Source organism: Lethenteron reissneri, chromosome 64 (genome assembly GCF_015708825.2).
Source record: "Lethenteron reissneri isolate LAM-NWPU_2019-01 chromosome 64, ASM1570882v1, whole genome shotgun sequence".
Lineage (NCBI taxonomy): Eukaryota > Metazoa > Chordata > Hyperoartia > Petromyzontiformes > Petromyzontidae > Lethenteron > Lethenteron reissneri.
The window spans coordinates 2,076,227-2,088,887 of record NC_083842.1 but is presented as its reverse complement, the minus strand read 5'-3'; the positions used below and the strand labels follow the sequence as shown (position 1 = coordinate 2,088,887).

The following is a 12,661-nucleotide window of genomic DNA, read 5'->3' as shown; positions in this document are numbered from 1 at the left end:
GCTCCTGTTACCCGTGTCGTGTTGGTCGTGTTTGTGCGAGGTGCGTTTCTCTGATGAGCTGTCTTTGTCATCTGCATCATGTCGGCCATACTTGCGTAGCGTGCGTCTGCCTGGTGTGCTGTTTATGTCATGTTTCCCGTCTTGCACCAGCTCCGCCCTTTTCCGCTCTATCATTACAGTGTATCCTGATGACTTAGGGTTAATTATTTGTCTCTCTCTAACGTTGGGGTGGTCGGCCTCATGTTTTCCCGTTTGTATTATTATTTCCTCTTCTCTCTCCTCGATTTGCGAGGGTGTTACTTTATCAAAATTGCTTTGCATAGTAGCCATACTCATTGTGAGACCTGGCCCTGGGCTACGTCCACGTGGCTCGGAGTGTGGTAAATTGTTACTCCCGTATGTGTTCTGTGTATCAACGTCTGGGTGTTTCACTGGTGCATTTAGTGCGGATTCTTTCTCTCTCACGAGGGCGTGCAGACGCTCTACCTGCACCATTAAGGACAGTTTCTCTTGTCTCTCCCTTTCAAATTTTTCCTCATTCCATAATCTTTTTCTGTCTGTCTGTGCGAGGAGATACGAGTCTACCCTCGCTATTTCTGCAATTTTTACGTCACGTTTGGCTTTGCCACATTTCATCACGTCCTTAAGTAGTTTCCTTCTATGGGCCTTAACATCTTCTGTATGGCTCCCCTCCCATATATCTCTCTGCTCCGTCTGCTGGCTAGCAGTCCGTCCAGTACGTTTTAACACAAATTCCCGATATTGTTTTTCCATAGATTCCATTTCCTCCTCAGAGGTCCACTCTGTATCAGTGTTATGCGTTGGTGTGTCAAACTCAGAATGTTGTGGATCCTGTGCCATCTCTATTATGTAGTGTGGTTAATAGACTTAAGAGTGTATCTTAATTCTAACATCTCATGTGCGTCGTGAGTTACTCTAGAATTCCCCTTCAGAGCACATATAAACAATTGTATCACAGGATGCGTCAGTTCAACTCGAGCAAATAATCTCAGCCCAGCTGTCTTTGTTATACTCTGCTACTCTGGTATTTCCTTTCAGAGCGCGTTTTGTTTGTATACCCCCGTTTACAATCACAAGGCAACGTTAGTTCACAACACTTTGATTAACACAACAGTGATTCGTTCCTGAATTCATGCATAAACTGTCTGCGAGAAATCCCGGACGACGCCACCCATTATGTTGTATATGTTGGTTATCAAAATTTGTTATGTTGTATGCGTGCGTGGGTGAAATTATTATGTTGTATATGTGGGTTATGAATATTCAGTGAAAATAATAATAATTAAATGAAATTTGGCCAAATGTGTAATTATCCGGAAATATGTTAATTTATGTAATTATGCACATTTTAATTATGCCAATTCGAGAGGTAATCGTATTAATTATGCGAGTGGGTGTAATTATGATAATGCAAGTCGTTATGATAACCAGACCCCGCCTCGGTGATGAGGGTGGGTTATCAATCGGAATAAGGCAATTAATCGTATGCAGTTATGCAGGTGTGGTGTAAGTATGCAAGATTGACTTAGATTAACTCGGCATCGTTGTCTAGGTTCGTCTCATTCTCGCTTTAACATTCCCAGAGTGTGTATTCGTGGTTATATTTTAGGTCCCCGGTTCACCCCGTTATCGCTTTAACATTTACTGAGTATGTATTAGTGTGTTTATTAAGGTCACCAAGTTCAGATCTCAACGCAGAAGCAGATCTTATGCATAGATTTCAGGAAAGAATCACACAACCACTTCTGTATTGATCAATTTATTACTAATTCAACCTTAACTATGATATAGTATGCGAACTCTCAATCCCGGAACGTCAACACGGCATCAATACAGTATCATCAACGATTGTCTGATTTCACTTTGACAACGGCACATGGATCCCGCATAACGCGATGGTTGTTAGTGAGAGAGAGAGTCGTTAAAATATGCAAATACTATGCTAAGAAAACCTTAACGTTAATGAATGATTATACTCAATATTGTTCACGCAGTACCGCACTCCTTATTGATCATACGCAATCCTTATCACGTTGTTAGCACCTTGGGTCACGGGACAGTTGAATATTCTGTAGAGGATGCGAGTACGTGCGGCGATTATGACTGAAAGATACTTGAAAGATTATACGGCGATAAAAAAACACAATCAAAAACAGTTATTATTCTTAAAGGCATCAATCTCAACAGATACATCGGCAGGTTATCTGACAACAGAACGGCTCGGAGTAAGGGCCTGCGACGGTGCTCCTTTTCCGAAGATCGTTATCTTATACCAAGTTTACTAATTGGGGACCAGATCACCTGATAAGGATCCGGTGGGCCACCACTCCCCACGTGAGCGTGGCTCGGCGGAAGGAGGTGCCAAGAATCAGTTCGTATTGATGGATCTGTTGGGAATTTATGCGATTAAGAGTACAGCCCACTAAATATTAAAGATAAAAATTACGAATACTCTTATAAACGACGGATGGCCATCACTCGGTCTCGTTGTGATGCCTTCCCAGCCACAGATGGCTTATGGGTTCGAGTGTGTTTGAGTGGTAAGAGTTGTCTTGAATAGTCAGTGTTCGGAGTCGATTCTTTATGTCAAACAGACGCCTGGTGGTCGTATGGTGAGGGGGCGGTGCGCGTCATACGTATCAGTCGCTCCCCTGTCACCGTGGGGAACTGGTTCGGATGCCCGTTGATACGCTGTCGCAGTTCGGAACCCGGTCGGTAGGTGGCGCCCACAACTCGCTCGCAGCGTGCAGTGGTGGGGTCGTCGTGTGCACGGAGCCTCGTCGCCAAACCGCGACCCTCACCACTCCGGCGGCAGCAGAGACCTCCGACTCGGCAGAGGTTGACCCACGCAGGCCGAGTTGAGCTGTCAAGCGGGTCTTGCCCGCCTGCAGAGGAGATGGGGAGCCGCTTGAGTCGAGCCCCGAGAGCCGGCTTTGGTAAGCCGATCGAACTCGGCTGAGTCCCAGACGAGCTGAAGATGAGTCGAGCCGACCCGCTGGTCGCACTCGCTCCTGAGCCGACCCTCCCGGTCGGGCTCGCTCCTGAGTCGACCCGCTGGTCGCACTCCTGAGTCGACCCGCTGGTCGCACCCCCCACGTGAGCCGACCCGCTGGTCGCACTCCTGAGTCGACCCGCTGGTCGCACTCCCCACGTGAGCCGACCCGCTGGTCGCACACTCCACGTGAGCCGACCCGCTGGTCGCACCAATTTCCAATGCTCAGGATCCTTTCCTTTATGCCGAAAAATCCCCCTGGATCCCGCCCACAAGGCGGGGCTTCTTTCGATTTTTGCTGTGTCAGGATCTGTCCGTAGGCAGGTGTGTCCATGTGTGTGTCCGTACGTCCGTATGTCCTTGTGTGCATCACTCACGGTATTTTCCGTTGTCACCCTCCCTCCATAAAACCCACGAGCAAACAATCAGATGTTACAAATTGCCTCGAAGTCGTCTCTCTGTCTGGGTGCAATATTATCTCTTGTCTGGCCTTCTTCATGAACCCAAAACACAGACGTTACAAATCGTCTCATAGGCGTCTTTGTTCGTGTTGCACAACCTGGAGGGAGGGGCAACACTCTCTCCGACCCGGCGCACAAAGAAATGGTTAAAAAGTTTTAAGTTAACATTTGTCCCTTACTATTTCACAGTTATGATTCTGTATGTAACCTAAGGTCTGTCGTTTCCCATCGTGGTGCTTGACTCAAGTGGAGGTGTTTCCCCGAGCGTATACACACTCCTATCCCGCGCTGCGGGGATACAAAGACGGCCGGGATCTCCCTTTCTCTCCGACCCTGGGTTTAACATCGTTTTTTTTTTATTATGTATTTATATTCGACCTGGTGGTGATTCATCCCGTTATCCTGGCTTTTCCATAAGTATGGAAATAACATTTCATATTGACTTAATGATGGTGATGGTTCAGTAGGCGTAACTTGTGGCCTGGTTTAATTGGAGTGGGTGTGAATATCAATAACTTTAGCCTACCCTGTTGTTAAATTCCGACTTTAACGTTACTTTAATAGCAATACAGAAGAATTGAGCTTTTTGTCTTAACTAGGCGAACGCGAACTTCTGGTGACCCCCGCAGCCTTGTTGTTCAGCTGGGTCTGCCTCCTTGAGAGATATACACCACTCTTATTCTTGTCTCACTGTGGCCACCCAACCTTCTGCTCTGGGAGTGTTATTCTTAATTTCAGGTCAAAGGCCCCCTCACGTTCAGACGTGCAGGGTTGTTTAAATCAGCTCCCTCCCCTGTGCACGTGTTCCAACTAGCTCGGAATCCCTAAACACACAATCAGTGATGATTCCTGGCTTTCTGTGGTTGTGATTTAGACAAAGGCGCCTCTGTTTTCTTCCATTGCCTTTGAGTCGACACTGCCCTATTATTTGCCCATGTGCTGAGGTCATAGAATTCGTTTTGACTTCAGTAATATTAACATTCAGTATTGGATTAGCAAATGGCAATGGTTCATTGATGTAGCTCGCAGCCTGGTCTCCAATTTGAGCGAGCGCGAGGATCGATACTTTAGCCTACTCTGTTGTTGAATTTCGAATTTTGACGTTACTTTAAAACCATGCAGGATGGTTGGGCTTTTTGCCTTAACTATGTCTGGCTGACACTCCCACTGTCTCTGCCGCCTGCACGGGTGACATGTGCCCGTTCATCAGGCCTTATCTTTCCTTGAAGCAAGGTTGCAAATTCTGCCATCCTAGCCCTCCTCCAGTTCATTACTTAACAACACCTGGTGTTTTGCAGTTTGCTGCGCTTTGGTGTATTTAAAAAAAAACAAGTAAAAAGATAATATATAAAAATCATCAAATATTATTAATCTCAATTTTGGAAGAAGGGTTAGTATACAACATACCCCTAGTTCATATACAGTATTTAGCATAGCAATAGTGAGTCAAGTCAAAAGTCAACATTCATAATTGGGAATGTATATCCATTGGTACCCTTGAACCCATGGTGGAAATTCCACATTCCCACAATAAAGGTCAATTCGCTCTTAGCATGACCATTATTGACTTGCTGTAAGATGGTACTCATTTTATTGACCCCCAAAAGATCCCTGATCAGGATTTTAATTCAAGGCCCTTCTGATTGTGAATCTGGAGATCCCCTGATCAGGATTTTAATTCAAGGCCCTTCTAATTGTGAATCTGAAGATCCCTGATCAGGATTTGAATTCAAGGCCCTTCTAATTGTGAATCTGAAGATCCCTGATCAGGATTTTAATTCAAGGCCCTTCTGATTGTGAATCTGAAGATCCCTGATCAGGATTTTAATTCAAGGCCCTTCTAATTGTGAATCTGAAGATCCCTGATCAGGATTTGAATTCAAGGCCCTTCTAATTGTGAATCTGGTCCTGTAATAACAGCATCACCCAGCAGGATAATAATGCATGTGAGTGATAAATATATCGGTAATTTGCATGCCTCTGAATTGTTCTATTGGTGTTGGCGTACTGGTGTGCCGTCACATGCAGCATACGTTGAACTATCTTCAAGTAACAGTTTTTCCAACACTTGACCACCTTTGCCCAAGCTGTTTGCACAAAAAGGCAATTGTTTAAGATATCAGATCACACTTTACTGGCGATGGTAAAATATATGTAGTTTTCACAACATATTATAACTTACAACCTTGCTTCTATCCTGATTGCAGCCAACTTTGAAGCCTCGCCAAATTTTATTGACATCCATCGTTAACATCGGTTCACAAACCCCATATGTTATCATTATTAGAAACCTAGAAGTTGATTGTCCAGTTTAAATCATGGTGCATGTGTCAATTTTATGACAATATGTTATAGTCTCGTGTACTCGTTTTTTCAAAACGTTAAATGCGGATTCCAGATATTATCCTAAATATATTTAATCACCTTTCAGTATCAAATTAACACATCCCAACCTCGTTGTTTGCTGCTGAGTAAATTATAACTCATTACATGAATATTCATGACAAGGATTTGGTTTCCAAACTCTTCCTTCACCCATTCTGCAATTGTTTCTGCTGAGCATCTTGCTCTGGTAAACAATCTAGATTTTTCAACGGTTTTACTTAACTAGACTCCTATGGTTGTCGTGGTCAAATCTTGTAATGAAAAGTTATTCTACTTCCTTTTGTACAATCAATTCCAAATTTTGCACACGAACTCAGATCCCGTGACAATGCATGCCTGTATCAAAATCGGCATCAATTCATCAATTAATTCGCCACTGTAAAGCAATTTACATTTTGTAAATGTGTCGGTAAAAAACGCCACGGTCCCTAAACTCTCGAATCGCCACGCCCAAGAAGCAGGCGCCACGTGTCGTCTCAGGCGCCACGTGTCGTCTCAGGCGCGACGCTCCGTGTCAGCGAGTTACGAGCACCCCCACTCCACACAAGCAAAAGTTGTACATTGAAGATTCATTTATAAAGTAAACTATTAATTAAAGTAAGCGTTCATGTGGGAACAGGCACCGCATAATTGACGTACTTCTCGACCGTGAGTTGAACGAAGTTGTTAATAAAACTGTTGTTTTTAAAACACTTTTATTGTAATGGTCCACACATGGGTTCTCATTGTTTAAAGTGTCCATAACTTCTGATAACTGTGTGATCACGCGACAATCACCCAATCATAAACTTGTTTTCTCAATGCCATTTAATCTGTGTATTAGCTTAAACTTTAGATCAGTTAACTGGAATATATTCTATGGTTTATTTGTAAATACTTGCATGCCTCCTCGTGATACGATGCATCTAGTCATCTTTACAGCCATTATTATTGGTATGTTAGCATTTATACAATATTTCAGGAATTTAGTGCTATCTAATATTATTAATTGGCTAATCTTCAGGGGGAAATGGCTCTTCTGGCCACGAGTAGTGTTCCCTGCAAAACAACTCCTGTGTATCTATGTATTTACATGTTTCTTCATGTCTCTGTGTCTCCCTGTCTGTGTCTTCATATATTTGTATGTGTATCGGTATATCTGTGGGGGGAGCGGTAGTGTAGCGGTTAGCGCGCTGCGCTGCGAATCCGGTGACCCGAGTTTGATTCCCGCTTACGGCCAACACCAGTGACGAATATTTGATCCGGTCCTTGGCCTCCCTTAGGTCAAGTCGGCCTCAAACGAGTACCTGGTGTTGTGTGTAAACATCGCCAGTGAGGAGACAAAGGCGGTCGGGCGTGGTGCTGGCCGCCCACCCCCTCGTGTGCCGTGGCGGCCTTCATAGGAGCTCGCTAACAGCAGCACTTACCCCTACAGTCTGTTAAGGCTATGCGGGGGATGTTTGTATTTGTATATCTGTGTGTGTCTCAATATGTGCATCTTCTTGGTTATTTCGGTAAAGTCACGTAGAAGGGAAGTAATAAAATAATAAAAATAAAACATAATATTTTTTATTATTTTATTACATCCCTTCTACGTGACTTTACCGAAAGAACCAAGAAGATGAATCCCTGCAGTCACGAAAGCTTTAAATCGAAATGTGTGTGTGCCTTTCTCTGTTTCCTTGTTTCTCTCTGTGTGTCTCTATCTGAGGGTATTCATGTCTGTGTTGTCAGTGTGATCAAGAAAGTGCTGTCCATGCACTTTTATAACAACGCGTTTTTTAAATAAAAAGATTTGTGGATAACCTGCAGATAATCGGATGTATTTGCCATGCATCTCCTTATCCATGGATTTTTTTTGTGGATAACAGGATAACATTCCGCATAGACTTATGGAAATTGTCGCAGATAATAGGAAGAATAGAGCCATGAACAATCGGAGTTTTCATTGACCCCACAGAGATTTGGATAAGAGTTATCATTTAGTTAAGACTAAGGTTTGAAAACTACATTTACCCCAAATCTTAAATGTTAACATACAAGTTTCATAACATGCAGAAAAAGTATAATTGTATTGCTATGTCATGTACAAGAAAAGTTATAATTTATCATAGTTTTGAAAGTTAATTTAATTCAATGAAGATTCCATTTAATATACTCAAAATGTATTGGAACTTGACCTCCAGAATTGTTCAGATATTCATATTAGCAATTATCCATCGAAAACAAAGTAATCACTTATAGCACCAAAGTATATGATGTCCAATAGCCACTGAAACAAAATAATTGTTTATAAGGAGCCCTCTGTTATATTTAGTCAGGGATGATGCTGTGGTGTAATGGTTAGAATTCAGAGGTTGGCAGTTCGATCTCCATGGGATGTATTTGAAACAATCTCCCTGCCTCTTGTCAACCCAGAAGTGTCAATGAATGCACCACAGTTATTCAGCTCGCATGTAGTAGGATGAAGCTAGGTGCTTTCGCCTAATCCAACACATCTGGGCAGCGTAGGCCAAAATACCGTTTAGAGGGGATCTCTAGAGCTTCCTCTTGTGCTGGCTCTTTTTCTAGTGGTGGCGTACACAAGAAATTGCAAAGAATACTAGTGGCACAACCACCATACATGTTGTCGAGCCGATGCAATCTAGGTTACGGTTTGGACTCAAATTTGTCAGCATAACTGTGCAGTAGTATATACTAGCGGAAAGTACCCGGCAATGCCCGGGTCTTAAAAATATATCAAAACTACTCCTAAAAATCTAACAGCAGTGCGTACTGACTGTGGTGGTAGCTGCTTTCACTGCAGCAATGCATACTGTGGTGGTACCTGCTATGATAACAGCAGTGTATACCGACTGTGGTGGTACTTGCTATGATTACAGCAGTGCATACCGACTGCGGTGGTACCTGCTATCACGACAGTAGTACATGCTGACTCTATATCAGTATTTATCGACTGTATATCACAAAGTACTCACCTGACAGAGTGGCGTGGTGAGGCCTAGTCCCGTGCAGAGCCTCAGGCCTCGCCTAGATTGTCCAGCCAGCCGAGGTGGCACCTTGGCAGGCTGGGGCTGCAACCCCTGACCCCCCCCCCCCCCAGCCACGATCTCCACGGCCACTCTGCAGTAATATCCACGGCCTATAGTGGTAGCATCTAGCGACTGTATATATTAGTAACTGCACGCATCGGGGTGGGGGCGACATCACACAGTGAAGAATTTAAGTCAGAGTTTAGTGTATTTTTTATCGCATTTTTAACGCGAAATAAAATGTCCCCCTCACTCCCACCGAAGGCGTGCGACTTGCCATGGGCCGTTCCCCCCACCAAAGGCGCGTGAGTTAGTATGGTCGTGCACGCGTCATAAATAAATAAAATGGAAGCGCACAAAAATCGCACTAAATCGCTAATTAAACTAATTTAAAGTTGACGGATGTGAAAAAGGAATAGCGCTTGCTGGCCGCGGGGCTTACGGCTTGGCGCCTGGCTATTTTTTTCACGTAACCGCACCGTTGGAGAGCCAAGCGCGCGACCACACACAAACCCACACACAATTTTTTACTTTTATATATATAGATATAGAAGAAGAAGAAGAAGATAGATTGTAGCTGCCTCCGAGTTGGATATTTCGGTTGTCAATCCCACAATATCCATTTAATATGTTTCACAATTTTTACGTGAGTTCAAACGAAAAATCTTTGGTTGAGTTACCCATTCAACCCTCTGGAGCCAATAATATGAGCATCACTTTGTGGGTGATCAGAAAGTGAGTGTTCTGTGGACGACCTATTCCTGTTGTAGAAATGTGGCTCTTCAACCACTAACACGGGACCACCAAAGGAGACATGCATCACCCAGCACCACTTTGAATTTGGAGATAGACAATTACTTTGTGAGCATGCAGTGTTTTTTTCACGTACAAATGACAGCAAATCCAATCATAGCTTAATGTTAAACTATCATATTAAAAAATCTTACATTTATATTTTTTTGTAAAAAACATTATTTTTGTAAATTGAAGTTGTGGATTTTTATTCTGTATATTATTTGCTTTGCTCGACCTTGATTTAACATGTGATTGGCATGTCTTCCATTTTAAATCCATTGAACTTTTGACCACATTATATACAGAAAACCACTTCAAGCCAAACTTATGGGGGTGAGATTATTTTCAGTTACGGGGATGTCTTGCATACTGAAAGTAATGCATAATTACTCACGTTTATCCACATTTACATGTAATAATAGCATGTTAACCAATACTTAAAAACAAATAATGAATTATTTGCAATGTCATATTTACAAATAAATAACACTTAAAATATTACAAGCACTATATAGAGTGTAATCCGAGTCACTTGCAGAGGAAGATGGTTTATTTTTAAACCCAAGGTAAAGGTTTTCACTTGTTTGAAGGGTCCTGTTTTACGTGTAAATAAATATTAAAAAACAATTCTAAAAAGAGCACGTGGGATGAGCGTGGCATTCAAGTGCATGGGTTCAAATTCCCTACAACAGTGAAACACATGCTTTAGAATTGTTAATACACATACACACACACACCGTCCTACTGCATGCAGCATATATAGTGTTTGAACAGTGTTCCGGTCAATTTTATTGTTAATTTATGAATGTGAAGTCACGTAGGTAAAACATTAAAATTAATAAAAGTAAAATGAAATAAAAATCACGACGTTTCGGAGGCAACACAAGCTTCCGTCTTCAGGTGGAACCGTCACAGCCACGACAGCTGTATCAAGTAAATGAGAGATTGCAAGAGCTATTTTAATGTTTTACCTACGTGACTTTACCGAAAAAAAACCTAAGAATATGAATCATTGCAGTCACGAAAGCTTCAAATCTAGAATTATGAATGTGACTTTATGAATTAGTTAATTATTTGGGTAGTCCGTGCGGCTGACCTCAAATACCAGCTTACAAGATCCTGGCATTGAAAAATTGTTCTATAATTGCACATGTATTCCCATCAGCAGTGTAGCAATGAATATGAGAATATTATAGTGATGCAGCAATAGGCATGTCCTGCTATTTTTTTTATGAAATGCCTCCTGCATTACACTCCGTTGTGATGATGTGCCTAATAGTCATGTATGTCTCTTTCTTTCTCTTCCTTTGTAATCCATAAGCTGAATCACCTGACAAAATGGCAAATGATCAAGGTAAAACATCTATGGCTGTCTTGCCTTGAAACCTGTTTCATCTATGTTTCTGTATAATGTTGTATTTATTTTATGTGATATCATTTTGTAAAATCACTGGATCTATTATAGCATTGGGTACTACAGCTGTAAATATTATTTGTCCAAACCCTTTGAAGGTGTCATCACAAGAGTGCACACGCAGTGCTTGCTGTAACTACTCAGACTGTGAGAAAGTGGCGTCATTAAGGCAGCTTACAGTGTTGATGGATGAACTTCAACAGCTCCCCAGTATATATTTAATCTGGAATTACTCAAATGTATTTTTTCTAAAATATACATGAATTCAAACTACCAAGCATGCACATATTTCCATAATTATAATTACAATATCCATTGAATGTGGTCAATTAAGTACATTTTACTTCCAAAGAAAATTTACATTTTACGTCTAAATACCAGTTTCTGGCTTGACAAAATAACAGTTGTCAATTATTTACGACAACATATAATCCCTTAAGCAATACTATAATACTCTTTGGTTCTTTCGGTAAAATCACGTAGGTCTAAATTTATTTTATTTTATATATGATTATATTGTTATTTATTTTATTTTATATATAAATTGATTTTACTTTACCAAAAGAACCAAAGAGTATGGATTCCTGCAGTCACGAAAGTTTCAAATCAATACTATAATGTGCTATGACTTGTCATCAATGCAGTGAAACATAACATTTCCTTTATCTTTGTTTGCATTACGACCACAAGTATTGTGGTTAATGCAGACATGATTAGCGGAGGTATGCCCAGCTCTGCGATCTTACATTTACTTGCAAATTCCATCTCTAGTCCCACCTACTTACCCTTGGGTTGTACCCATCTCAAACCTATCTAACCTTTGGCTGCAGTAGCTCTCCCGTTACATTTTTTCCTGCCTCAGCAGTCCGCCTGCTGTTTTTTTTTCACCTGAAGACGATTGCTTGTGTTGCGATCGAAACGTCGTGATTTTTTAAATTATTTTTCTATCTACGTGACTTTACCAAAAGACCCAAAGAGTACTTATTTTTAACTTGCATAGTAAAGTAATGGTATTTTTCATTTGCTAGACAGCCAGATAATACGACAAATCGCTAACCTTAAACACCCAGTCGTTCATAAAAGTTGAAGGCAGTATAGTCACTGGCGGAGCCAGTGGGGGGGGGGGGGGGGGTGGGCATGGGGTGGGTGGCACGTGCCCCCCCAATGATCCGATCGAAATCCCTAATTTCGATCGGGTCATTGGGGTTTATTAGTAATAAATCGGCATTTTGCGACCCCCACTGCCACTGTGTAGCATATTATTACGTGCCAGGGACTATGAGATGAGAGTCCATAATTGGCAATAAGTAACGGCAAAGCAGTTATAAGTGACTCATAGAATTGTGCGCAGTTGCGTATCCAGTACACGACTTCCCTGAAGGCATCAACACCTTCAGCGAGCGCGATGCCGATCACACAACGCGGTTCGAATTCGACCCTCGATCAATGGCTGCGCCATCGCTGCACACGCGTCTATTAAAAAGCAAGGGACAAGTCCTTACTCACTAACAACTCCTATCATTTTTCATTGAGTATAGTACTATAGTAATAAAGCAAGTGCAGAAACACTGAACCGGAGTTG

At 42.0% G+C, this 12,661-nt stretch overlaps 1 protein-coding gene across 3 annotated transcripts in view; it reads left to right on the top strand.

Annotated features, from left to right (window-relative positions):
* The window catches only part of LOC133358965 (neogenin-like), an 85,629-nt gene that overhangs the window by 24,365 nt on the left and 48,603 nt on the right, over nt 1-12,661 (top strand). For 2 of the 3 annotated variants that reach the window (XM_061577341.1, XM_061577343.1), the window contains exon 3: nt 10,987-11,019. The exons of the other annotated variant lie outside the window; for it this stretch is intronic. In XM_061577341.1, the coding sequence (XP_061433325.1) occupies nt 10,987-11,019 (33 nt within the window). The remainder of the gene's footprint in view (nt 1-10,986; nt 11,020-12,661) is intronic. 3 annotated transcript variants of the gene reach the window in all.